Genomic DNA, 25,469 nt, shown 5'->3' with positions numbered 1-25,469 from the left:
TCTAAATAATCTAATTATGAGTTCAGGTCTGATTAGAATCTTCTCTACTGAGGAGCTGATCAGGTAGGTAGGAGGGAGCAGGGTGGAGACAGGTGTCCAGATATTTCTGAATGTACATTATGCTTCCTGTGTAAATGCATGAATATTTACATTAAAGATCTGAACAAAAATAATAATGTATTTATTCTGTACAGAGCCTGAAGCAAAAACACGTCCTGAAAACGTACTGAACCTGGAACCACCCTGGTTCTTTATGGGATTTTTTATTAGACGGCGAGTATAATCTGTGTATTTTGGCTTTTGTTTAGGTTCTGTTTAATTATTTACAGTTTCAATTTGTTTTTATTTGCCCCCTTTATTCAGTTCATTTAAATCGTTCAGGTAAATCCAGAATTTTTTGGCTCTCGGTGGGATTTTAATTCCACCAGATGAAGCTGAACGTGTTTTTAAACCCATCAGAGCTGTTTACCGCCGCGGCCGTATGTTTAATTAGGCAAATTGAGCTCGGCTTCATTAGCGGGCGTTTTCTTAGTAGATTAGCCGCTAAATTGGCCACGCCCGCTAACACAAATGGTCGCTAAAACGGCAGCGATTAGCAGTCGTGCCTGGGAGGCTTCTGCTTCACGCTGACGTTTACACGCGTATGTTCACACTGAGCGCCCCTCTCGTTTAGGGAATAACGCCGACCAGAATAACGCCTGCTTGTTACCATAGTAACCTCTTAAACACTGTTTATGTTGTGATGAGTTACGTTGTGATGATAGAAACAAACGTTTTGACTTTTTGACAAACATCTGATTTAATTCCAAGCTGATGAGATGCTCAGTCCATATAGTGCACGTTTAGATCAGGTGGTCAGAACCCTGATGTTCACCCTACTGAACACTCTTGGGATGCATTGGAACTTCTTTTGCAAGACACAACTTTTTCCAGAATTGGTGCAAATTCCAGTTTTTGTGCTGCTTTAACCACAGATTGTGTAGAATGGGACGCTCACCAAGCTCATGAACAGGCATCTACATGTTTATCCACCCAAAGCACCATTGTGTATCTGCCCCCCTCCACCCCCTCTGGGTGGAAGTGAGTTTGTGTGATGACAGGCGTAAAGACCTGAGGGACTTTGATCAGGACCAGATCTTTATGACCAGATGACTTGGTTGAAGCATCTCCAAAACAGCAGGTCGCCACCCATGGCAGTGCGAGGAGGGACGAACCACCAACCGCAGACAGGTTGTCGGGTGGCCAAGACCCACTGACGCCAGGAGGACGTGAAGACCAACAGAAGATCTACTGCAGATCAAAGTGCAGATGATTTTAATCCTGGTGATGACCTGAATCAAACCCAGTCAAAGTGCCAGTCAGAGTGCCCGTGCATCTCCTGTCCACTATCCGAAGCACATACAAGAGCACGCAGGCATCGGAACTGGATGTCTGAGCCACAGAAGAAGGTCGAGCGGTCAGACGAGTCCTGTTTACTCTGAGATCACGTGGATGCACCGTAGGACGATCAAGGAGCTGCTGGTGACCACAGAGGTCCTTCAGATGGCGTGTGGAACCCGTGCTTCGATAGCTCTGAGATGTTTTGACATCAAGCCGAGCGCTAAACAAAGCGGTATTTTGCACCGAGTTTTGCGGTTTTGCAGCTTCTCGTGTGAACGCGCCCTGACTGCTGCCGGGAGCAGCGATGTAAATTCCTTCGCTTTGTATTTTAAATGAATCCCCTGCACGTTCGGTTCATCATCATCATCATCATCATCATCATTACCCTGCTCTCAGTTCTAATTGTTCGGCTGCCAGATGTCGGTTTGCATAATTGAGTGATCTGACATTTTTTTGCGACGGCTTCCTGAAACCATCATCACCCCGTCAGCAGCGGCGCGGCGCGGCGGAGGCTCCAGACGAGCTGTGATCGCTTTCACAGAGAAATAAAATATATAAATGTGGATTCTGATGCTGCTCGAGTGCTGGAGTGTTCACAGTTCAGTACGATTCATTCATTCATTCATTCATTCATTCATTCATTCATTTTCACTCAGTAACTGATTCATCCTGATCACCCAGAAAGATTTAGAGCTGCTCATCTACACTATATGGCGAAAAGTATTGGGACGCCCCTTCTAGTCTGATTCATATGTTTCAGCCACAACAGTTGCTAACCAGTGTAATAAATCAGTCATATAGGGAAGGCCCTTCCCTGTTCCAGCATGAAGAAAAGCTTCCTGCACCAGTCCTGATCTCAGCCCCACTCAACAGCTCTGGGATAAACCGGAACAACTGAGTATCAGTGCCCAGCCATATACAGTGTATCACAAAAGTGAGTACACCCCTCACATTTCTGCAGATATTTAAGTATATCTTTTCATGGGACAACACTGACAAAATGACACTTTGACACAATGAAAAGTAGTCTGTGTGCAGCTTATATAACAGTGTAAATTTATTCTTCCCTCAAAATAACTCAATATACAGCCATTAATGTCTAAACCACCGGCAACAAAAGTGAGTACACCCCTTAGTGAAAGTTCCTGAAGTGTCAATATTTTGTGTGGCCACCATTATTTTCCAGAACTGCCTTAACTCTCCTGGGCATGGAGTTTACCAGAGCTTCACAGGTTGCCACTGGAATGCTTTTCCACTCCTCCATGACGACATCACGGAGCTGGCGGATATTCGAGACTTTGCGCTCCTCCACCTTCCGCTTGAGGATGCCCCAAAGATGTTCTATTGGGTTTAGGTCTGGAGACATGCTTGGCCAGTCCATCACCTTTACCCTCAGCCTCTTCAATAAAGCAGTGGTCATCTTAGAGGTGTGTTTGGGGTCATTATCATGCTGGAACACTGCCCTGCGACCCAGTTTCCAGAGGGAGGGGATCATGCTCTGCTTCAGTATTTCACAGTACATATTGGAGTTCATGTGTCCCTCAATGAAATGTAACTCCCCAACACCTGCTGCACTCATGCAGCCCCAGACCATGGCATTCCCACCACCATGCTTGACTGTAGGCATGACACACTTATCTTTGTACTCCTCACCTGATTGCCGCCACACATGCTTGAGACCATCTGAACCAAACAAATTAATCTTGGTCTCATCAGACCATAGGACATGGTTCCAGTAATCCATGTCCTTTGTTGACATGTCTTCAGCAAACTGTTTGCGGGCTTTCTTGTGTAGAGACTTCAGAAGAGGCTTCCTTCTGGGGTGACAGCCATGCAGACCAATTTGATGTAGTGTGCGGCGTATGGTCTGAGCACTGACAGGCTGACCCCCCACCTTTTCAATCTCTGCAGCAATGCTGACAGCACTCCTGCGCCTATCTTTCAAAGACAGCAGTTGGATGTGACGCTGAGCACGTGCACTCAGCTTCTTTGGACGACCAACGCGAGGTCTGTTCTGAGTGGACCCTGCTCTTTTGAAACGCTGGATGATCTTGGCCACTGTGCTGCAGCTCAGTTTCAGGGTGTTGGCAATCTTCTTGTAGCCTTGGCCATCTTCATGTAGCGCAACAATTCGTCTTTTAAGATCCTCAGAGAGTTCTTTGCCATGAGGTGCCATGTTGGAACTTTCAGTGACCAGTATGAGAGAGTGTGAGAGCTGTACTACTAAATTGAACACACCTGCTCCCTATGCACACCTGAGACCTAGTAACACTAACGAGTCACATGACATTTTGGAGGGAAAATGACAAGCAGTGCTCAATTTGGACATTTAGGGGTGTAGTCTCTTAGGGGTGTACTCACTTTTGTTGTTGGTGGTTTAGACATTAATGGCTGTATATTGAGTTATTTTGAGGGAAGAATAAATTTACACTGTTATATAAGCTGCACACAGACTACTTTTCATTGTGTCAAAGTGTCATTTTGTCAGTGTTGTCCCATGAAAAGATATACTTAAATATCTGCAGAAATGTGAGGGGTGTACTCACTTTTGTGATACACTGTACATACAAACGCTGTCATCTTTTGACCAAATGGGCACAAATTCCCACACACAGGCACACTTCATACATAAATCTTGTGAGAAGCTTCTCAGAAAAGAAGAGCGTCTGTTCTAGCTGAAAAAATATTTTTCTCTTTTATTTTGGGACGTCTAACAAGCTCACGGTCAGGCGTGTAGGTCAGGCGTCCATATACTTTTGGCCACCTTTTAAACACACGGATGAGGCCTGTAGATGATAGAGGATCATAGATGATGTCAAACTCCTCCCAGACTCCTGACTGAAAAACGAACACACAGCGCAGGTTAATCCGACTGGCTCAGGTGTCCACATATTTTCGGCTGTGCTGTGTACGTCCGGTGAGGTGCACTAGCATTGCTGAACGGCGTTCGGTGTTAGCCGCTGGAGCGTACGCCTAATTAGCGCTGCGAGAAAACTATCGACAAGCGCAGAAGTGCTTATTGATCAGCTCAGAGCGCCAACGTCTGCAGAGCAGCGAGCTAACGAGGAAGGTCCCTCAGCTTCAGGTCACTTTCATCGTCGCCGTCGTCATACCGTACGCGGCTAAGTGCGTTCCTGCAGAGAGACGAGAACGACAAACGCAAACGTTTCATTAATAATCGGACGTTTCTTCAGACTCATGTTCCCAATCGTGTGAAGAACCTTCCTAAGATCTGAGAAGCTCTGCTGGATGATCTGATGCAGCGACTGGTCTCATACTCTACATCGCCAAAAGTATTTGGACACCTGATCATAAGCTTGTCTGTATGTCTGTCTGTATGTCTATCTATCTATCTGTCTGTCTGTCTGTCTGCCTATCTATCTATCTATCTATCTATCTATCTATCTATCTATCTGTCTGTCTGTCTGTCTGTCTGTCTGTCTGTCTGTCTGTCTGTCTATATATCTATCTGTCTAAAAATCTATCTGTCTTTCTTTCTGTCTGTCTGTCTGTATGTCTATCTATCTGTCTATCTGTCTTTCTATCTATCTGTCTGTCTGTCTTTCTGTATGTCTGTCTTTCTTTCTGTATGTCAATCTATCTATCTATCTATCTACCTGTCTTTCTTTCTGTCTGTCTGTCTTTCTGTCTGTATGTCTATCTATCTGTCTGTTTGTCTTTCTGTCTGTCTGTCTATCTGTCTGTCTTTCTGTATGTCTGTATGTCTGTCTGTATGTCTATCTATCCATCTGTCTGTCTGTCTGTCTGTCTGTCTTTCTTTCTGTATGTCTATCTATCTATCTACTTCAAAGTCTCATTAGAAGCTGTTGTTCAAGCTAAAAGGATCATGGGAGGTCCGACAGGCTCATGGTCAGGTGTCCAAATATTTTAGGCCATATAGTGTATGTTTTGACACGCTACTGAACTCCTTTGGGATGAATTGGAACTTCTGTTGCGACACACAGCTTCTTATCTTTTCTGGAATTGACACAAATTCCTGCAGACGACCTCTGACCGCAGACCTCTGAGTTTTTGTGCTAATTTAAACACAGATTGTGCGGAATAGAACGTCCACCAAGCTCATGAACAGGCGTCTACATACTTTCGGCCGTACGCCGCACCGATTAAAAGCTCTTTCTGGTACTGTTTATTTACTTAAAGTACCATTTAGGAACCTTTATTTTCCAGAGTGTACCTGCCCCCCCCTCCACCCCCCTCTGTGGGTGGAAGTTATTTGGCGTGATGGAGAGCCGCACTAGTAAATATGACTCTCTGACCCTCTCCGGCTTTCCGTGTCGGGGGTCTCTGGTTGGCGTTCGCTCGGCGCCGGGCACTGCCCGCTGTAATTCACCCGCCTGCTGGATGTGCTGCCACGGGGTATTGATTTTTCTTCCCCCAATCTCCGCCAGAGAGGGAGAGAAAAGATTAAAAACACTTTGTCAGTTTGGTGGGGAATAAGAATTCTACACAGGGGATCCGCTCGGGCGTGAAGGGTCAGGGCCGCTCGACATCTTTATGGCTTTAACTCCTTCCTGTCCAGCTCTCGCGCCCTCTCTCTCTCTCGCTCTCTCTCTCTCTCTCGCCTGCTCTCTCTCTCTCTCCTGCTCTCTCATTAGCAGGTTATTAAGGGGAGCTTTGGGTGGGTGATGAATCCTCCGCTGGATAATTCCACCTCAGAGTGAATTATCAGAGTGAAGATCACCTCCGGCGAGAACCTCCGAGAGAGAAATAAAGAGACGAGGTTCCTCCAGCTCAACCAGCTCCATCCGTCTCATATACTGGGAGTCTGAACTGGCCAGACTGGTTTGACATCTGCATAAAAAAATCGAGGTGAAATCTGTTCCTACACTACATGGTTGTGCTGTTTCAAAACAAATAAACAAACATATTAAAAGAGAGCGCCCTCTATGTGATCTTCTCAGCTACTACAACAGCCACTCTTCGCCTTAATGTTCCAGTTCATCCCAGAGCTGTTGAGCTCAGGGCTCTGTGCAGGACACTTGACAGGACCTTCCCTAAAGCGTTCTCCTCGGCCCGTGTGTGTGGGAGGGTGCGAGTGTAACGTTAATAATCAGCGGTGTGCAGGAACACGACACGAGCACAAACTGTAAAAGCTTTTGTGGTTTCCAGCAGCCTGAGGAGCAGCACGACGTAAATTTAAATAATCCAGCAGCTCTGATATCTCAGGTATTAAATTATCACCCGCAGTGAGGAGCGGCGCCACGATTATTCTCACCCTGCACCGGAACTCATTTACCATCAGCACAGACGCTTTTTACTCTTTATTACTACTTATTTATTAACTCCACGTTCTGGCCTTCAAATTATGTTTATTATTTATTATTGTTTGTGCATGTTAAGTCATTACTGCAGTTACTATTATTATTATTATTATTATTACTTATACTATATTATGTTATATTGTATTATTGATGTTATTATTATTAATTATCATAACTATGTTTACTATGGTTATTATTATTATTACTATTACATTTTTTCTTCTTGTTATTATTATTCTTGATGTTATTATATTTAATATTATAAATTATCATTATTTTTATAACTAAAGTTATTTATATAACTATTATAACATTATTGTTGGTATTATTATCATTTTTATGATTATTATTATTTTTGTTATTATTATTATTATTATTATTATAATTTGATTATCATTTTTTATCATCATTACTATTATTATTATCATTATTATTATTATTAATATTATCGTTATTATTATTAATATTATTATTATCATCATCATAATTATTATTATTTATATATAATTATTAATATTATTATTAGCATTATTATAATAATTATTATTATAAGTAAACTGGTCACTTTATTCAGTTTTTTTCTCTCGTATCTTACAGCTGATTCCCTCTCTTGTTGATACTGTATGAAGGTTTTATGAAGCTCTGTATAAATATGAGTGTTATTACACCGTGTGCAGTGAATCAGAGATAGTGGAGCATCATAATCAGCAGTGTATGATGAACACACATCAGTGCTGGAACATCTGGAGAAACATGTGGACGGTCCAGATGATTTTATTGTGCGTTAAAGCGCTGGTGCGAATAATACACAACGTGACGATCACACGGCTTTCCTGAGTGAATCTTCCTGAGCCCTTCCTTCCTTCTGTTCACACAACCTGTGTGTTATCACGGCCAGCCAAAAGGCCGGGCACCCCATCGGACGGGCACAACAAAAGCTCTGTTTACCCAAGTGAGCGTGAGCGATGGGCCTGTGTGAGGTGTAAACACGGCACCGACAATAGAGGAACAATAGAGACGCCCCTCTCCAAAAAAAACACTGAGGAATCTGCTGGAACACACCGAGCAGCAGGACCACGATAATATATGAGAACATCTGGTGAGGAGAGAACAGTGCCAGGAACCAGACAAAACCCTGAGAGCACACACACACACACACACACACACAGGGATGGTGTCTCACCTGGCCAGCCGGAGGGAAAGATGGCATGAATGCACACAGGAACAATGGGTCCCCGAATAAAACCTGGACTGGGGTGGGGGTGCAGGAAAGTGGGGCAGGGACAGGTACCAACAGAAACAAAGAGAGAGAGAGAGAGAGACAGACAGAGAGAGAGAGAGAGAGAGAGAGAGACAGTTTAACTACTCTTTACTTAAACAACATTAAAAGTAATAAAAATAAAATTATAATAAATAGAATAATGAAGATCAAGGAGGATCAAGATCAGACCCCCGCTCAAAAAAACGAAATCATAACCTGGTCACGGATTGAGGACAAGATTTGGGGCGGCAAGGTGGCTCAGTGGGCAGCACAAAAATTCTTGGTTCGATTCCCAGGTAGAGCGGTCCAGGTCCCTTCTACATAGCCAAAAATACACTGTATGAACAAAAGTATGTGGACACCTTGAGCTGGCTGAACATCCAATTCCAAAACCATGGTCGGTCATTATTATAAACCCCTACCATCCCCTCCCACCACCACACTCAGGTTCAACTAGAGCTTCACAGATCGGGTTTTCATGACTGAGCAGCTCTAACATGTGCTAGGCAGGTGTAAAGCACATCACCACTGGACTCTTGAGTGGTGGAAACGTGTTCTCTGAATTCATGAAGCATATTTTAGATGAAGCTGGGTGAAGCTGCACAGCACCTGATTACACAGTGATGTTCAGATGTCCATGTTCTTTTTAGCTTGATGTTGTTGAAGGTGGTGCAGCTGGTAGAGTGGGTGCCACAGTATGCCATGGGTCCCTGACCATGAGGGTTTGATCCTTGCCTCCAGTCACTGTCTGTAGGGAGTTTTGCATGTTCTTTCCTTTAATCTGGTTTTCTTTAACCTTTGTGCAGAAAACATGCAGAGGGTGGGTTGGCTGTGGATCAGTCCTAGATGTGAGCGCCTGAGTATATGACAAAGTGAATGAGTGTGTGAGTGAATGAGTGAGTGAGTGAATGTGTTTTGCTCTAAGATGGATTGTGTGTAATTCTACTATGCAGAAAGTGCTTTCAGGAAATGTAAGAGGGGACTGGACCCACCGTGACCCTGATCATAGTAATGCATGAATGAGTGAATGTAATATAAACTCAGCGTGTCCTCATTGCTTTTTCATTTTGGCTGAAATCTAGCGGGCGTGTCTGAGTGAGTCTGGTTTAAAGTGCTGGATCAGCAGATAGTGCATCTCTAGTGACTGAGTGGCCTTTCTGTGTGTGTGTGTGTGTGTGTGTGTGAAGCAGATGCTGAATGGCCGTCCGGACGCATCCACATCCTCTCTCGCTCTTCTCACCCCGCAGCAGTAAATGAGAATGCTCTCTGACAGGTTCCTGTCGCCCCTCGGCCAGATAATCGTCCACGCCGACTGTAACGATTCACACGGAGGGCGTGGCACTTCAGTTTCACCAGTGAGACTCATAGGATCTCGTTTTGGTGTTTGCAGTTTTGTAAAAATGTACCCCCCCCCCCCTTATTTTTTTGATAGCCCTTTGTATAACAGGGCTGGATTTGCCTCGGGACTGAAGCTTGAGGCGAATTCACACACCTGCACGAATGGGAATAGAACCAAAGTGCAAATAATAAACCTATAATCCAAGATAGAAGCACACTGAGACTGGACCGTCACACAGAAAAGTGGATAATCAGATAAATAATAAAAAATGTAATAATAAAACACAAAAAACATCAGCAGCTGCAATAGAGAAAGTGGACAGAACAGGGACAGAGCAGAACGGAGAAGTAGACGCCAGCCGAACCCTGACCCCAACAACTGGGGCACCCAGTGCATAACGTGGCTTTGCGGTTGGGGTTTGCTTCAAAAAAGGGGCTCTTGGGCAGTCCACTTTCCTAGGGTGGTGAGTTCCCAGAAAGCTAAAGAATGCTGCACTGGCATGCTGGGAATGACCGGACCAAAGAAAGCAGCTCAGGATCACCGTTTCTGAGAAATGCCAGTGTGCCAGTGAAGAAGCTGGTGAGTGTGAGAGAGAGAAACCGTGATATGTAGAAGAGCGTCCACCTGGAGCCAATTAACATGTGATCGTCAATCAAAAGAGACCGACACATCGATCATCTACACCTGCAACTCACTCATTTTGTCCATGATTTTTACCACGACCCAGGGAACACAAACGACGCATCAAAATAAAACACAAATCAAAATAAGCTTCGGTGATTAAATTGGTGGCAATCTGGTCCCACTGTGGTTTACAAGATGTAACGTAAAGCCTCAACAAGGGAGCGTCCGTTTACAAAGTTAATTTTGTCTTCAAGTGTCTGTTAAAATTCTTTTTTTTTAATTCTGTTTATTTACTTATATAATTTTTTGTCTGCAACCCATTTTTTTGTTGTTGCTTTTTTGGTTTGAAAAACCCTGATCTACACCTCAGTGCCCCCTCTGCCGGCCAAAATGGCAACGCAGAAGGACACAAATCTTAATGTGACTAACTGTTGAATCCACTGCATATCTGTCACTCTCATGTCATTGAAGAAAACATAATTCCACCCAAAGAAAAACAGATTGAACCAGTTTGGCTAATTAAACACAGCCAGGCTTGATTTCAGCAGCCGTCACTCTTCTCAAACCTTTCAAAAAAACTGTTCCGAAAATAAGTCAAGCAGCCACCTTAGGATTTCCTGCAGTAACACTGGGGAAAGGTCAGAAACTGAGAAAGTACTTTTTAGGGCATTGGGACTCCACCGAACTACAGTGAGAGCAATGGTTCCGGTTCATCCCAGAGCTGTTGAGTGGGGCTGAGGTCAGGGCTCTGTGCAGGACACTGGAGCTTCTTTAAATCGAGCTTTTCTTCTTGTTTGAACAGGACAGGCCCTTCCCTAAACTGTTGCTGCCGAGTCGGAAGCATTTAATTTCCTTTATATAACAGGAAGCCTGAAAGAACCCAGTGTGTGTGTGTGTATAGAATAAGCGCGAATTCTCCGGTACGGCGAGTGAAGTGCTGAATCGACAGCCCCCCCCGCGGTCCGTTCCTAACCGGATTAAAGTTTAATTCCTGGATCTCAGGTTGGAGCTCAGACGCACGAGAATCACCTTCACCCTGCGTCCTGCAGCTCCTGCCTGCATTCTATACCAAATACAGCTGAAATCTTCAGATCATCGCTATAAACCACGCTGGTGTAAACGGGTCCCCGAAACCCTCAGACGCCCCCATCCCCACCCCCCGGCTGAAGGATGGTGCTGATGCAGGAGTGTTTGCAGTGTTCCATCTCTCCTCCTCACATGAACACAGCAGGTACTTTAATTACAGCATTACATTATTTCATTTCACTTTCATCAGCCGCTTTATCCTGGTCAGGGTCGCTGTGGGGCCAGTTTCACCGGAAACTAGTGGGCACATGGCAGGAACACCCTGGACAAGACACCAATCAAAAGCTGGGCTTCAACAACCCCCCCCCCCCCCCCTCAGACACAGCCAATCATGTCGGACTGGATGCCTACCGACCAATAGCAGCGCTGAGATAAAGCTTTTACATTTTTTAACCCTCTTTAGTTGCATCTATGTGATGACCAACACATTTCAGTCAGCCTTTAAGGTTCTAATTTTGGAGCAGAAACTTGGAACACAAAAGCCTCTGAGGCTGTGGTGATGTAAAGCTTGCTTGACTGTAAACAGAGTCACCAGCAGAATGTTCTGATTCATGGGAGACCTGAATTTTAGGTGGTTCACAGATTCACGTTGCTTAAAAATGGCTACAGGTACAGGACGTTCCTCAGTGTCTGACCTCACACATGCTTCCTTCTCCTACATGGGCACAAATTTCCACAAGCAGACTCCAAAATCCTGTTGTGCTCAGGCGTCCACATACTTTTGGTCCTATCAGGCTTGATTTCAGCAGTCGTCACTCTTCTCAAACCTTCCTAAAAAAGGCCAGCAGTCACCCATCCAGGGTGTTACTGTGTGCCTTGCGCCCATTGAAAAGCTGGGATAGGCTCCGGTGCTGGAGCCTATCCCCCTGTGACCCTAATTGGATAAGCAGTCAAGAAAGTGAGTGAGTGAGTGAAAATCACAGCAATGAAAGACATATGTCTGTCATATTTTAAAATTAAGCTAATTATACAGTAGTTATAGTTTTCTTTATTCTTTACCGAGGGTGCCAATATTTCCAGAGCTGATCGTACACACGAGCGAATGTTTTATTCCAGCTTATTAGTTTTGATTTCTTTGTTTAATCTTGTGTTTTTCAATATAGATAATAGACTTTTATTTCAGCGTATGTGATATTAAACTCACTCTCAGCATTTCTTTAATAATAAAATCCCTAATTTATGTCACATCAATGAAATAAAATAAACACGGATGGTCGAGAGACCTGCAGTGATACAGAAAGAGAGAGAGAGACCGAGAGAGAGGAGGATTTATTTTAAATCATTTCTAGAATCATTTAGAGAAATGTGTCTGTAGCGCTGTAATACACCGGCGTGTCTGATGTGAGCGAATGCAGATCAGACATTATTAGAAAAGCCGATTTAGATGAGCTAGCATAAACGCCAGCGAGGCGGGTGAGCGTTTTCTCCTCCGCGTTCCTGCGCGAGCCGCGACGAGCTCCTGCACCGCCGGGACTCCAGAAGTGCTGATGGGAGAGGAAATGCGCTCTGCTCAAAATTCACCCCGCACGCTTTCCACGCCGGGAATTGTGATTGGACGTCGGGTCGCTCCGGAATCACGGACAGGGCCGTTTTCCGAACTGCGCTGATTCAATTAGCTGGCGTGGCGCTTCTCGGCATGCAGATGAGATGTTTGTACATGCAGAAATCTCATTCATGACCTCCCGTCGTCATTCTCTCCGCCGCCAATTAAGATCGGAGAAACCGAGCCGAGGGCGCTTTCTGCTTCGTGCTAATATCGTTATTCCGCGCAGGGTTAGCAGTCCGACTGCAGCGACCGTTCCCTGAACAAGCTGCTCTTATTTTCTTCACGCATGTCCAGTACAGATCACAATCAAACTCGCCGTCTGTATGCCACACGTCTCCGGGTTCCGGATGGACGTGGGTTCCGTCCTCGCCTCCCGTCGCCGCTTGTGAAAAGTTTGGCACATTTTACCCACGTCTGTGTGGGTTTTCTTTGTTCCCCTCGTGTCTGAGTTCCTCCCACCGTAGAAAGACACGTCAGAAGATAGATTGGCGGCTCTATAAATATCCCAGGGTGTCAGTAAGCCAGGTCAGGTATGAGTGTGCGGTGGCCTGAGATGGACCGGCACCGTCCGGGGTGCATTCCTGACCCGCGCCCGGCAGTTTGGGTTGCAAATTTTCCAGCCATGCGTAGAAATAAATTCTGCCCACAAAGCAGTGCGCTTCTGACGGATGCCAAAAACGTCCGTGTGGACGAATCCCTCGACCCCCTTTAGATCTGGTTTTGACTCTCGGCTATTTGTGGACTTGAGAAGAACAGAGGTGGTCCTGACTACAGATTCTTAAGGTCTTTAGGTGCAGCTCACCTCGAGGAACCAGGGCTTGAATACACCCTGGACGCCCATCTCATGGTACCACATGCTCACCCGTAAACACACTTCCCCCTTGGGGCGATTTAGAGCCGTCAATCCATCTACTGACATCCACTGTCCTTTGAAACTTGGAGGACCTTGGAAACCCTCACAGACATGGGTGGAACACACAGAGGAGAGGACTGAACCCAAGTACCTGCAGCTGTGCAGAACGTACACATTGACACATTATGTGTCCAATCTGCCGCCGCTTCTTATCACCTGTCAGTGTACGGAGAGCCATGCTAAGCTCCATGTGACCCCCCAGATTCATTCAAAGAGCATTTATAAGGTCAAGCACTGATATTTATGATATATAAGAAGGCCTGGCTCACAAGCGGCTTTCCAATTCATCCCAATGGAGATAAATAGATCTGAAGGCCACTGTTAGTATGTATCCAAAGTGGATCTAACAGATTAATTAAAGAAGTGACAACATCTACAGGTTCACCATGTTGCATATGATGCTAACGTCTGAATTCGTATAAAAAACAACACAAAGAAAGTCGCCCTCCAGAGTACAAAGACGACACCCCTCCTTCCCAAACCCCATAAACTAATCTGACCTGAACAGGGCTTTGGTCACTGTCACTGACAGGACATGATGATGAAAGTTCGGGTCGTTCGAAACCAGGTTACACGTCCAATCCACTCCAGCGCTTTTAAATGTTAAAGCACAGGAGCGACGCGCTCCGGCGTATGACGCTAACCAGCACCCCGGTGATTAACCCTAATGAGAATGCCAATAGATTGACTTAACCCTACGTCTGACACAAGAAAGGCCACCATTTCCTGGACGGGATGGATCGTGTCGCGTCGTGTGCACTAATCAGACCCGACCTTAATGTTATAGTCATGATAGAGAGCGGTTAACTGCTGTCACTGACGTTTTATCTTCGGTGTACTGTGATGGAGGGAAACAAGTATTAAAATACTTAAAATGTTGTTATTTAATCAACTTCTAGTGCAAATATCCACTTCACATGTGCACACGTTGTGTCTTTTCCTATTACAAATATAAACAAATATATATTTGAGTATAAACTTAAACATATAAAATCAATAACATTACAGCATTGAGACACTTGCCAAAAGTCTGAATCCCAACAGAACCACCGACGTGGCCGGGCATCCACACAAACACAACTGATCATATTTAAGGGAGGGAAGGCCGGATGGGGTCTCTTCCCGCTGCCGCTGCTAAATGCTATCTTTGGGACTGGTCCAGCGGCCTGCGTGAGTGTGAGCTAGCTCTGTGTGGTTGTGTAAACCCAATGCTGGCAGGTGAATAGAAGTGGCCATGGACCGAACATGTGTCTGTCAGAGGGGGGATGTGGTGGTCCGGCTCTCCTTGATCAGATCGGGTGTTGTGCAAGCGGCAGAGTATTCACAGTCGGGAATTGGAAATGACTAAATTGTAATATAAAAGAATTAAAGAAGTAATGCTCCTTTTTCAGCACTTTTCTCTTGACGAACCATCTTTATTTCTCAGTAAATTTAATTATAAAATTGTATTATTATTTCGCACCAGTGGAGTAAATAAAACCGGTTGCACTCGGGTTTGCAGCATGGTGCTTCTGTGGTGATTCTGTGACGACTGCATTTTAACAATCACATACGTCCGCTTTGGTACGTTCGGCTCCTGGCAAAGATGGGTAACCAAATTCTGCACGGGCACTGATACTCCGTCCTCTATGATTCAGTATGGTACACATCCAAATCCAATATTGGACCTAATGTGCCATTGTTGCCATGAAAAATGCATGATGTTGGCTAAAGATGGCATTTTCTACTAGACACTAAGAGCAAATACACCATGATAGCTATAAACAACAACAACAACAAAAACTACAGGAATGTTACTATATTGTTTAATTTTTTTAGTCTGTGATGATTGCATGTGAGCTATCATTGTTGTTCAGTTTTACTTGTTCCACCCATACGGATGCTCCGGTACGCTTGGTCCCTGGTCAAGAAGGTACCCAAATTTAGGATGAGTACCTAGGTACAGTACGGTTCACTTAACAATGTAAACAAGCACTTAATGTGAGCTCATGCATTTAAAATGCAACTGGAAAAGGGACACAAGGATTGTGCTGATTACATGGGCAATAAATGAGGCTGTGAGGCTGTGAGCTTGCTTGACTGTGGACAGTGACAGGCAGGATGATTCCAGTGAGAATATGATTGACAGCTCAGCCTCTGTAACGCAGCTCTAAACGTGACTGACACGTGTGGGCGTGATCTAAACGCCGCTCTCGTCCAATCACACGACGGGGGGCGGGGCTCGAGCTTGTGTATGTGTCACTAACGGAACAAAAGCAGCGCGCTCCACTTTTCCACTCAGCTACAGGAGCACTGCAGTTCTGACAGCCCTCGAAACCCGACACGAACCCGGACTTTTCGCTTGAACGTCGCTAAAAACGGGGAATTCTCCTCCACCGCGTGTGTGTGAACTTGTTTTTCCTTGGTTGTGCCCGGCTTTGAGCGAATAAAAACGGAGACTCGGGCAGCTTCAGGATCAGATTTCAGCTCTGAGGAGAAAACCGTCAACTGTCAGCGCGCGAGCGCAGTTTTTCCCGCCTCTTTCTCTATATTTTATATTTCATATCAGTGAAGAAGCGAGCGGTGGAAGAAAACCAAACACATAAAACAAAGTAAATATACATATAAAGGGATAAATCAACCAGCTAAGACATCTAGAAGACATTACAAAAAGTGAGAGGATGGAGGAGCAGCCCCGGTTGATGCACCCACCCGGGGTGGGCTTGGGCTTGGGCTTGGGCTTGGTCGGTCACCCGGGCCTCACTCACCGCCCCGCGGATTCCGTCCCGGGGAGCGACGGAGACTCCAGAAAGCAGGACATCGGAGACATTTTACAACAAATAATGACCATAACGGACCAGAGTCTTGATGAAGCGCAGGCCAGGTGAGTTTCAGTCTCTTTAAATTGACTGTCAACAGAAAAGCATCAGCTATTTTGAATGACAACGCCAAAACAGGTCAAAAACTTCAGGTCGTGTATCAAATCGGGGTTCACTCCCTATACCTGTGCACTACGTGTATTGTCATATTATAGGTTAATTTGCCCTACACGGAGTGCACTAGGTATACAAGTGTAGATTGATTTGAAATGAGCCCCAAGTTAGAAAAAGTGTCAGTTCAGGTATTTTATACATACTAATAATATTAATAATATTTCTTAAAGAAACTTAGAAATATTTAGAAGTATGTTTTATTTTTAAGAAATATATTTATATATATAAAAATAAAAAAAGATAACACTGGATCAATTACATTACATTCTGCCCCCAGTCAATGATCAGTGTAGATCCAAGACAACTAGATAGTCTAGGAAAATAATGTTTAATGTTTAATAATTTTCCTCTCAGATAAAGGCACAATGTTGTCTCTAATCCACTTTTCTCTGACTTTTTGTCTCATTTATGATAAGCGTAAGAGAAAAATATTGCATTTTATAGAGCTTTATAAAGTGACTGCATGCACTGCACAACAATTCCCAGCAGTTTGATCAATTTTTGCAATGAACTCAGTGTCAGTTTGTGCAAAAGTTGATGCACTGAGACAATAAAACATGCCAGTATTTTGTGGAACGTTTCTTGTTTGTGTGCATTCATTTAAAAACAAGGAGAAGCAACAAAAAAACACAGCGTCCCTTGATCAGAAAAACTGTCCACTGTGTGTTCCTAATAAAGAGACCAGTACACTTAAACAGAATTTAAAAATCCCAATAACACTGCTGCACCTGCTACACTCTTGTCATTGTGGTGCTGAAAATCGGTCCACCACCCTTGACCGGCACAGGGAGGCATAAAGAGGCACAGTAATGAATTTGACAACTCATGCTTATGGAATGATTAATATTTGTTAATGTTTGTCCTGTAGGAAACATGCTCTGAACTGTCACCGGATGAAACCGGCCCTGTTCAACGTGCTGTGTGAAATTAAAGAGAAGACAGGTGAGTCCTGGCTGTGTTACGGGGCCGCAGGGTTGCGGGGCTGCATAAACACAGCGCCGGTGCGCTTAGTATCGGGCGCCGAAGTGAGCGTGGATCAGACTGCTGACTTGTAGGAACCTGTCGATGTCAAATGCAGGATTAGAAAAATATTAAACTCCTTTCACACTTCTGAAAAGAGTTTATGGTTAATTGTGGCTCAGAGATGTGCAGGGTGTATTTATTTATTTATTAGTTCCTTTATAAATCACTTAATCCTGGTTGGGTTGAAGTGGGTCTGGGGTCAGACAGGGCAGAAAAACACTTAAAAATTCACACAGTGGGCAATTTAGGTGGGTGAAAGCACCTGTAAAGGACCTGTTGTACCAGCCGCCACAGTATTTCACTGCTGTACTTCAAAAATGTAAACAATAGAAAAGCTCTAATAAACAGGCCACAGCAGTGAACATGAATGTGTTAATAATTACCGTATTGTAACCTGCAGTTTTACAATATTGGGGTTACCGTCTCCTGTGTTGTTCAGACTTTAATCACACTGGTGCACATTGCGTGGTGTTTTGTAGGTTCCATCCTTGCAGCTAGTCTCTAGTTCTCGTTCTGCTCCCTATCCTGCATTTTCGGTACCACAGATGTTGTGCAGGAGCCGTTTCGTTCTCAAAACACTCATTCAAACCACTTCAGGCATCACATCCTCCCAGCAGCAACCATATCTGGCCGTACAGTTAGCTCATACATGTGTATACAGTACTATAATTAATTCCATTTAACCTGCGTAGCCTCTTTTAAAACATCTTCTTTATGTTTTAACTTTCTAACATTCTTTAATACCCCCCCCCCCCCCCCCCCCCCCGGTCAGTGCTCGTCGGAGTACATTGAGGAGTGTAAGAGTTATGGCTGTTTTCTTCTTTTGAACCGGGTTCATTCAGAGTTCGTTTCCAACATGAACAACAAAGTGACTCTTGGACGCCGTCCTGGTTCTTTTTTTCTCCGTCTTTTCCCCTTTCCTTCCCATAATTCACTGCAGCCCGCGGAGCGAAGAAATGCACCCTGTAAAGGCGGTGGTGTGTTTTGAATTACGCAGGACGGAATGTCTGGGGTTGGAAATGTAAGAATTGAAAATCGCTAAGATCAGTGAGTCGGTTAGATCGGAATAGAACCGAATATGACCTCGCGTTCATGTAGTCAGGTTTAATGAATTAAAACCTTTGTGCACTGTACCCATTAAAGCATTCCTTTTAGAGTAATTAAAACTGATTTAATTACGCCATGGTGAAGCATAAATACAGACCCGATAAGTCCTGCTGTTATGATCTAGTTACACAGCATCAGGAGCATATAGTCATATAATCACTGATCAGCCATAACATTACAACCACCTCACTGTACATGTTATCAGCTCCACTTGCCATATAGTAGCACTTTGTAGTTCTACAATTACTGACTGTAGTCTGTCTGCTTTCACCCTGTTCTTCAATGGTCGGGACCCCCACAGAGCAGGTATTATTTGGGTGGTGGATCATTCTCAGCACTGAAATCCACTCTGATCCACTCATACCAGCACAACACACACTAACACACCAGCACCATGTCAGTGTCACTGCAGTGCTGAGAATCATCCACCACCTAAATAATACCTGCTCTGTGGTGGTCCTGTGGGGGTCCCGACCGTTGAAGAACAGGGTGAAAGCAGATGGACTACAGTCAGTAATTGTAGAACTACAAAGTGCTTCTGTATGGTAAGTGGAGCTGATAAAATGGGAAGGTGGTTTTAATGTTATGGCTGATTAGTGTATACTGGCTGGTCGGGCATGTACATACACACACACGGTCGGCTCAGTCTGATCTGATCGATCGGCGTCCTGTCCTGGTACGGTACTGCATTTTGAACAACATGGATTCTCCTCAGCGGACTGTGTTTTGCATACCAGCGCAGGGTCTAATCGAGGTCGTGAATGTAGTCGGCATGTGCGCGGCGAATCTCCAGTGTCAGAAAGCTCCGGCGCTAAATGATGTAGAAGCCAAACGGAATCTGATCTGACCGACGCGCGTCTAGATTTCAAACCGCATACAAATGTGGCTTCAGTCAGACTGAAAACACGGCGTATTTCATGTGTTTTTTAACTGTTCACGTCCGATTCGAGCACGTCTGAGCCAAGGCATTGAGTCCCGGTCCTCTTAAGGTTTATTTCTTGTAAGATTTAGGTTTGTTCTGCTGATATCTTGGTAGGTTTTGGATCTGAATCTCTGGAGAACAGGTTTAAGACAAGGTGCTATTGTAATTGAACTAAATTGAACTGAATGCAGTGAAAAATACAAAACAGTAGCAGAAGGATAAATGAAAGGATCAGTTTCACTCTGCTTTAATGATAATAATAATAATAATAATAATATGTTTAATTTAAATAGTGCATTTTTCAAGCTCAAGGACACTTTATAAATGACCGTGTTCAGAATTAGGTGGATGGGACGTTGTGAAATTCTGGATGTTTAGCTGCAGTTTTAAAGACTCGAGTGTTGTGATGCTCTGTAGGTTTTGTTGTAGTGAGTTCCAGAATTTGTTAGTTCCAGCTCCATTCCGGTTCGCGAACTTGATTTTGAACTGATGTTCGTGTCGTGGAACTTTGGTGATGTTTTAGTGCTCGAGCCGGTTATCAGTGCCGAGGGTCGCGGTGAGAGTGAAGCGCAAAACGCTTCTCACGTCAAAGAACTAAAGAAAACCACGACTGCGACAAACACGTCATCCTGATCCATGCTTTTTGCACAGAAACGAACATCTGTAACAACAGCACAAATCCCCACAGATAATCTACACGCTCCACCGTCATGTTACTCTTTACTTCCGTTGTGTAACGCCCACCGTCGATGACGCAGGCTTGGTCCCAAAAACTGGTGGAAACGAAGGTCGGGTCTCTACAAAACACCCGAACAGAACCGGTTCGAGAACCAGGACCAGGGTTCTTTTGGTGGAAAAGTGCTACAAATGACCTGGCCCTGACTGACTGAGTTGAAACTTCGGTATAGAAAGCTTTGTTAGATAGAAGGCTGGTCCTTGAGGATCTATTGGTACGTCCCGGACCGTATTTGAGACTATATCAATGAGGGGCAAGATTACAAAGAGCTTTGTAGGTAAGAAAGCGATGTTTTGTATTGAATGTGGACCGTGATCGGTAAACACCGAAGCTTGTACAGATGGGATTTGTATCTGTCAGAAAACACACTTTGTTTGTTGTAGACGTGTTTGTGGGTCTCGATTATGCTTCTACCTTAGTGTGAGACTTCATCTCAAACTTATCGTCGTGCTAACATCAAAGGTGGTCGTAGACGACAGAGCTCTACAAGTAAAAACAAGATTGGCATGTTTTTGTGCAACAAAGCTTCACATAATTAAAGGCAAATATTAATATGACAGCTAATTATCAATTTTTATGGGTATCCATGCTGTGGTGCCTCAGACGCCTTGTTTACACCGAATTTCGTTCCAACTGCTTTTGACAGAACTCAAAATGTCTCACTAATATTTTACGGTTGTCTGGAAAAATCACCATATTTCTTTGGACGGCGTTTTATTTATCGAACACATTAGCCGTACGAGGGGCCGTGAGAGCGCCCGGCCCGGCGTTTCGTTTTCCTGTGCGTGTGAAGCGAATGTTAATGTAAAATGTGCTCAGCGTAGTCAGCAGCAGCACCGTCTCGGCTTCGGAATGAGCTCGCTTCCCTCTCTGTTTAATGCAGTGGTGTAATTTCACACTGCGCACACACACACACACACACACACACACACGCTGAGAAAATGGCTTGAACCTCCTCTGTGACATTTACTGCAAATGTGCAAAGTGCACACCTCTGATTCTCATTCTGTCCCCGTCGCTTCTGTCGGGTTTATTGTTGTCTTTTTTTGTATTTATGGGTCCTGACAGGGATATAAACAGTTAAAGGAATTTACACTCGCTCTCAGAAGGCATGTACACATGTATATATGTATATATGTATATATGTATATATGTATATGTGTATGTATGTATGTGTTTGGATTCCAGTCAAAGCTAATCAGTGACTAAATAATTATAACACTTTGTCTATAAATAATTATATTGTGTGTTTTCTGAAGATCCGTTGGCTCAGAAGTATACATACAATTTAATTCTTTATTTATTATGGTTTACTAGAGCCCCTGACTTCTTTGCATCCATGTAAATAGGGCTGGTTTGGCTTCCCCCCTATTAGGAAGGAAATGGATCACTGTTCTGAGTTGCTGTGTGTTCATTCTGGTCCCAAAATAAACTCATGAAGGGGCTCAAATTAGTAAAACCGGGTGTCTGTAAAGCCCTGTGATGGATTGGCACCCTGTTCAGGGTATTCCTACGTTACTCTTAGTGTTTCCCGGTGGAACTGGACTCACAGCAACCTTGAACGGAATGAAATACACAGTGGACAGAGTGTCAAATACAAGATATCAGACACTTATTCACTCTCTCCTCACCTCAGGACCCAGGACTTGTGCTATAAGGAGTTTAATACGTTCTCCCGGCACCGTACCTCAGAATCCCTGCAGTACAGCATTTACACGTAGCACAACACGAATGTTTTCCGGCGCTCAGACCCTCACCGCTAATAGTGCGTGACTCGGACGCGCCTCGACAGCGGCGTAATGATTCCCTTTGCGCGTTGGTGCGATCGCTCAGCCTGGAGTCCGGACCCGCGCGCAATTAGAACGCCTCATAAATTATGCAAATGATGACTGGCGTAATTGAGACGTGTTAATCATGTTTTAAGAGCCTAATTACAGAAGTGTATAACGGAGGTGGGAGGCTGTAATTAGCACTGATAGCGGAATGGGACGCGCACGTGGGCGAAACCAGCAGTCAATAACAACCACCGGAACTCCTGGAACGACCTGGAAGTAGAAATATAAATCCTGATGTAGAGTTCGGCGTCTGCGAGCGGCAGCGATTCTTATTCCCGCTGTATGTGCCGGTGTAGATCGGGCGGAATAAGTGATACGCTGGCAGTGCGGGTGTGTATCAGTCTCTCAGGGAAACACCGGGCGCAAGGCAGGAACACCCTGGACAGGGGCAGATCCATCACATGGGTCATCAGGTTTGGTTTGGAACACCTATGGAATGAATAGGAACGTTGGTTGCTAGCCAGACCTTCCTGTCCAACATCGGTATCTCACTGTTTAATGCTTGTTCGACCAGTTAGACACAAATTCCTCCCAGGCACAGTCCAAAATCTTCCCAGTAGAGTGAAGACACTCTGTATGCATGTGTACGGGTTTGCAATGATGTCCAACAAGCTCATAGTCAGGTGTCCACATACTTGTGGTCATTTAGCAGATCGTTCGACGTCTTTTAAACGTTTTTCAGGGTGTTTTGCTTCTTTATAGATAAATAATATAAATTAGAGTGAATTTATTGTATTAATAAAAGGTTTTAATCCTTCAGTTAAGGGTTACGGGCCTTGCTCAAGAGCCTAACAGTGGCATCCTGACAGTAGTGAGGCTTGAACCTGCAACCTTCTGATCACTAGTCCAGTACCTTACCCACTGAGCTAACATTGTCCCCACTGAAGCCTATAATAAGCCTATAATAAATAAAATTAATACATATCACAAACCCCACATGATCACAGTTGGACGGCACGGTGGCTCGGCGGGTAGCACCGTCGCCTCACAGCAAGAAGGTCCCGGGTTCGATCCCCAGGTGGAGCGCTCCGGGTCCTTTCTGCGCGGAGTTCGCATGTTCTCCCCGTGACGTGCAAGTGAGGTGACCTGGAGATCCTAAATTGATCTGATGAATCTTGTGTAAGCAGTAACGACCTGTCCTGTCATGAATATGGAACCAAAGTGTAAAACACGACGTTACAATCCTAATGACAATAATAAATACATAAAATACATAGTGTGTGTGTGATTCAGAGCTTTCAGAGCTCTGTTCGATCTGTGGTGCAGTAATATCACATTCAGAACCATTACAGTAAAACTATATCAGCTCCCTCATCGCTGGAAAAACGGCTTCTGTCTGACGGAGGGGAGCGAAGCTAAAAAAAAAACAACAACGAAATTACAGTAAAAGGTTTTGCAGATAATGTCGTTTCCTCGGTGAAGTCCTGGGCTAAACGGCAAAGTCAGTGGTGCACACACACACACACACACACACACACACACACACACACACACACACAGATTCTGATCTTTATATTCACCACTTCACAATCTTTCATCCGTCATGTGTGTTCATTCACTGAACGTTTTTATGATCACCTACCAGATTGATACACTTTTTGATGATACAATCACTGACTGTAGCTCTGTTAACATCCAGAGGTGTGCACTTTACCTCATCACCAGCCTGACTGACCAGATATTATTTAGAAGCTGGACCGTTCATAGCACGATGATACTGATATCACTAAAATGGTGATAACACAGTAGTATGGGTGTATCAGGTGCAGCAGTGTTGTTGGGATGTCTAAACACCTAACTGTCAATCCTCCCGCGATCCAAAACTGTCCCGACAGAACATAAGTGCAGAGGCAGCTCAGTGGTGGACTAGTAATCACAAGGTTGCTGGTTCAAGCCCCACCACCAGGTTGCCACTGCTGGGCCCCTGAGCAAGGCCCCTAATCCTAAACCCTCAATTACTTGAATTGTATTTGGTTGTAATTGTCGTAATAGCAGACACTGTGATCGTATACATTGCAAGCGATTGAGGCTTAAGGGCCTCGCTCAGGGACCCAACAGTGGCACCCTGGCATGTGGGGCTCGAACCAGCAACCTTCCGATTACCAGTTCAGTACCTTAATTGTACTACAAAAACAAAGCAAATCGGCTGTATGGGTACACTATGTGGTCAAAAGTATTGGGACACCCCTTATAATTTTAAATTCATGTGTTTCAGCCGTAAACTCGAAAATCTCCTGTCCATAAAAATGTCCAATTTTATTGCTATACATTCATTATTATTATATACTTTAGTGTATACCGCCACCTTTAAGTGTGGTAGCACATTACTACACACACACACACACACACACACACACACACACACACACACACACTTCCACCACATTTCCACTTCATTCATTTTCTTTATTTCTCTTAAATGTAAAGATTTCCTCGGTCGCCGTATCAAACCCCCACGGTTCATTATGCAGCGCCTCTCGGAGCTTTAGTGTTCCCGTCATGTCACGCTGTATGCTTCTGACCGCAGGAGTGTCAGCGTTTATATAAAACAACCACACACACACACACACACACACACGTTTACACTCACACACTCACACCAAGCGAGTAAAAAATGACACAAATTAATATACGCTACTTTAACCGGACCAAGATTAATGACCAGCCATCGCAGCAGCTTAGGAAGACTGTCAGTCTGAAACCACACACACACACACTCATGCACACGCACCAGATTTCACACCTTCTGGCTTTTATGGGTGTAAAATAAACCATTTGATTATTCATTCAGGACTTGTGTCGTTTGACCTAAAGGTGTGAAGTAATAATAACAGCGTTTGGATATAATAATAATAATAATAGTAATAATAAACGGTGTGATGTGCTTCAGTCCATGCAGGCGTGTCATGATTATTAGATTATCCTGGTGCCACACATAAGGACGAGTCTGGTTTGACATGTTCTCCCTGTGTTCACGTGTGTTTCCAGCGGGTACTTCGGCGCATCCATTAATCTTCAGAATTCTCTATCAAAGGGGCATAACAGAAGTCTAAAATAAATGAGCAGAACATGACCGAATTGTACATGAATATAAAACTTGCTTTTATTTCTTAAAAGCTTCCTGAAATCTCTCCCCCCGCTCGTATCCCTCCAGGTCGATAAAACACTTCTCTCGGTCCACTGACTGACCTTCAGCGAGCGCTTTCTCCTCCTATTCTTCTCTTTATGGCTCAAAAGAGGCCATATCTTTTTACTCCAGCACCATACCGATCAGGACTGACCACTCAGCTGACCATTACTGGACACTTCAGATCATATTATTGTGCTCAATCATGAGAGAGTTTGATACTGACTGTCTCCATGCTGTCTGACCAATGACCCGGGATGTCGCACTGAGTCCTGGTCATATTTACCTGTACAAACGTACGTATACATTACAAGCG

At 44.4% G+C, this 25,469-nt stretch overlaps 1 protein-coding gene across 3 annotated transcripts in view; it reads left to right on the top strand.

Moving 5' to 3' along the window:
• Positions 1-15,722: 15,722 nt before the first annotated feature.
• Positions 15,723-25,469, top strand: part of pbx1a (pre-B-cell leukemia homeobox 1a) — a 58,186-nt gene continuing 48,439 nt past the window's right edge. For all 3 annotated transcript variants that reach the window (XM_062987367.1, XM_062987366.1, XM_062987368.1), the window contains exons 1-2: positions 15,723-16,294; positions 17,272-17,345. In XM_062987367.1, coding sequence (XP_062843437.1) covers positions 16,092-16,294; positions 17,272-17,345 — 277 coding nt within the window. In that variant the 5' untranslated portion in view covers positions 15,723-16,091. The remainder of the gene's footprint in view (positions 16,295-17,271; positions 17,346-25,469) is intronic.

This window comes from Trichomycterus rosablanca, chromosome 25 (assembly GCF_030014385.1).
Source record: "Trichomycterus rosablanca isolate fTriRos1 chromosome 25, fTriRos1.hap1, whole genome shotgun sequence".
NCBI classification, from domain to species: domain Eukaryota; kingdom Metazoa; phylum Chordata; class Actinopteri; order Siluriformes; family Trichomycteridae; genus Trichomycterus; species Trichomycterus rosablanca.
This window is presented reverse-complemented; position numbering and strand designations above follow the sequence as displayed.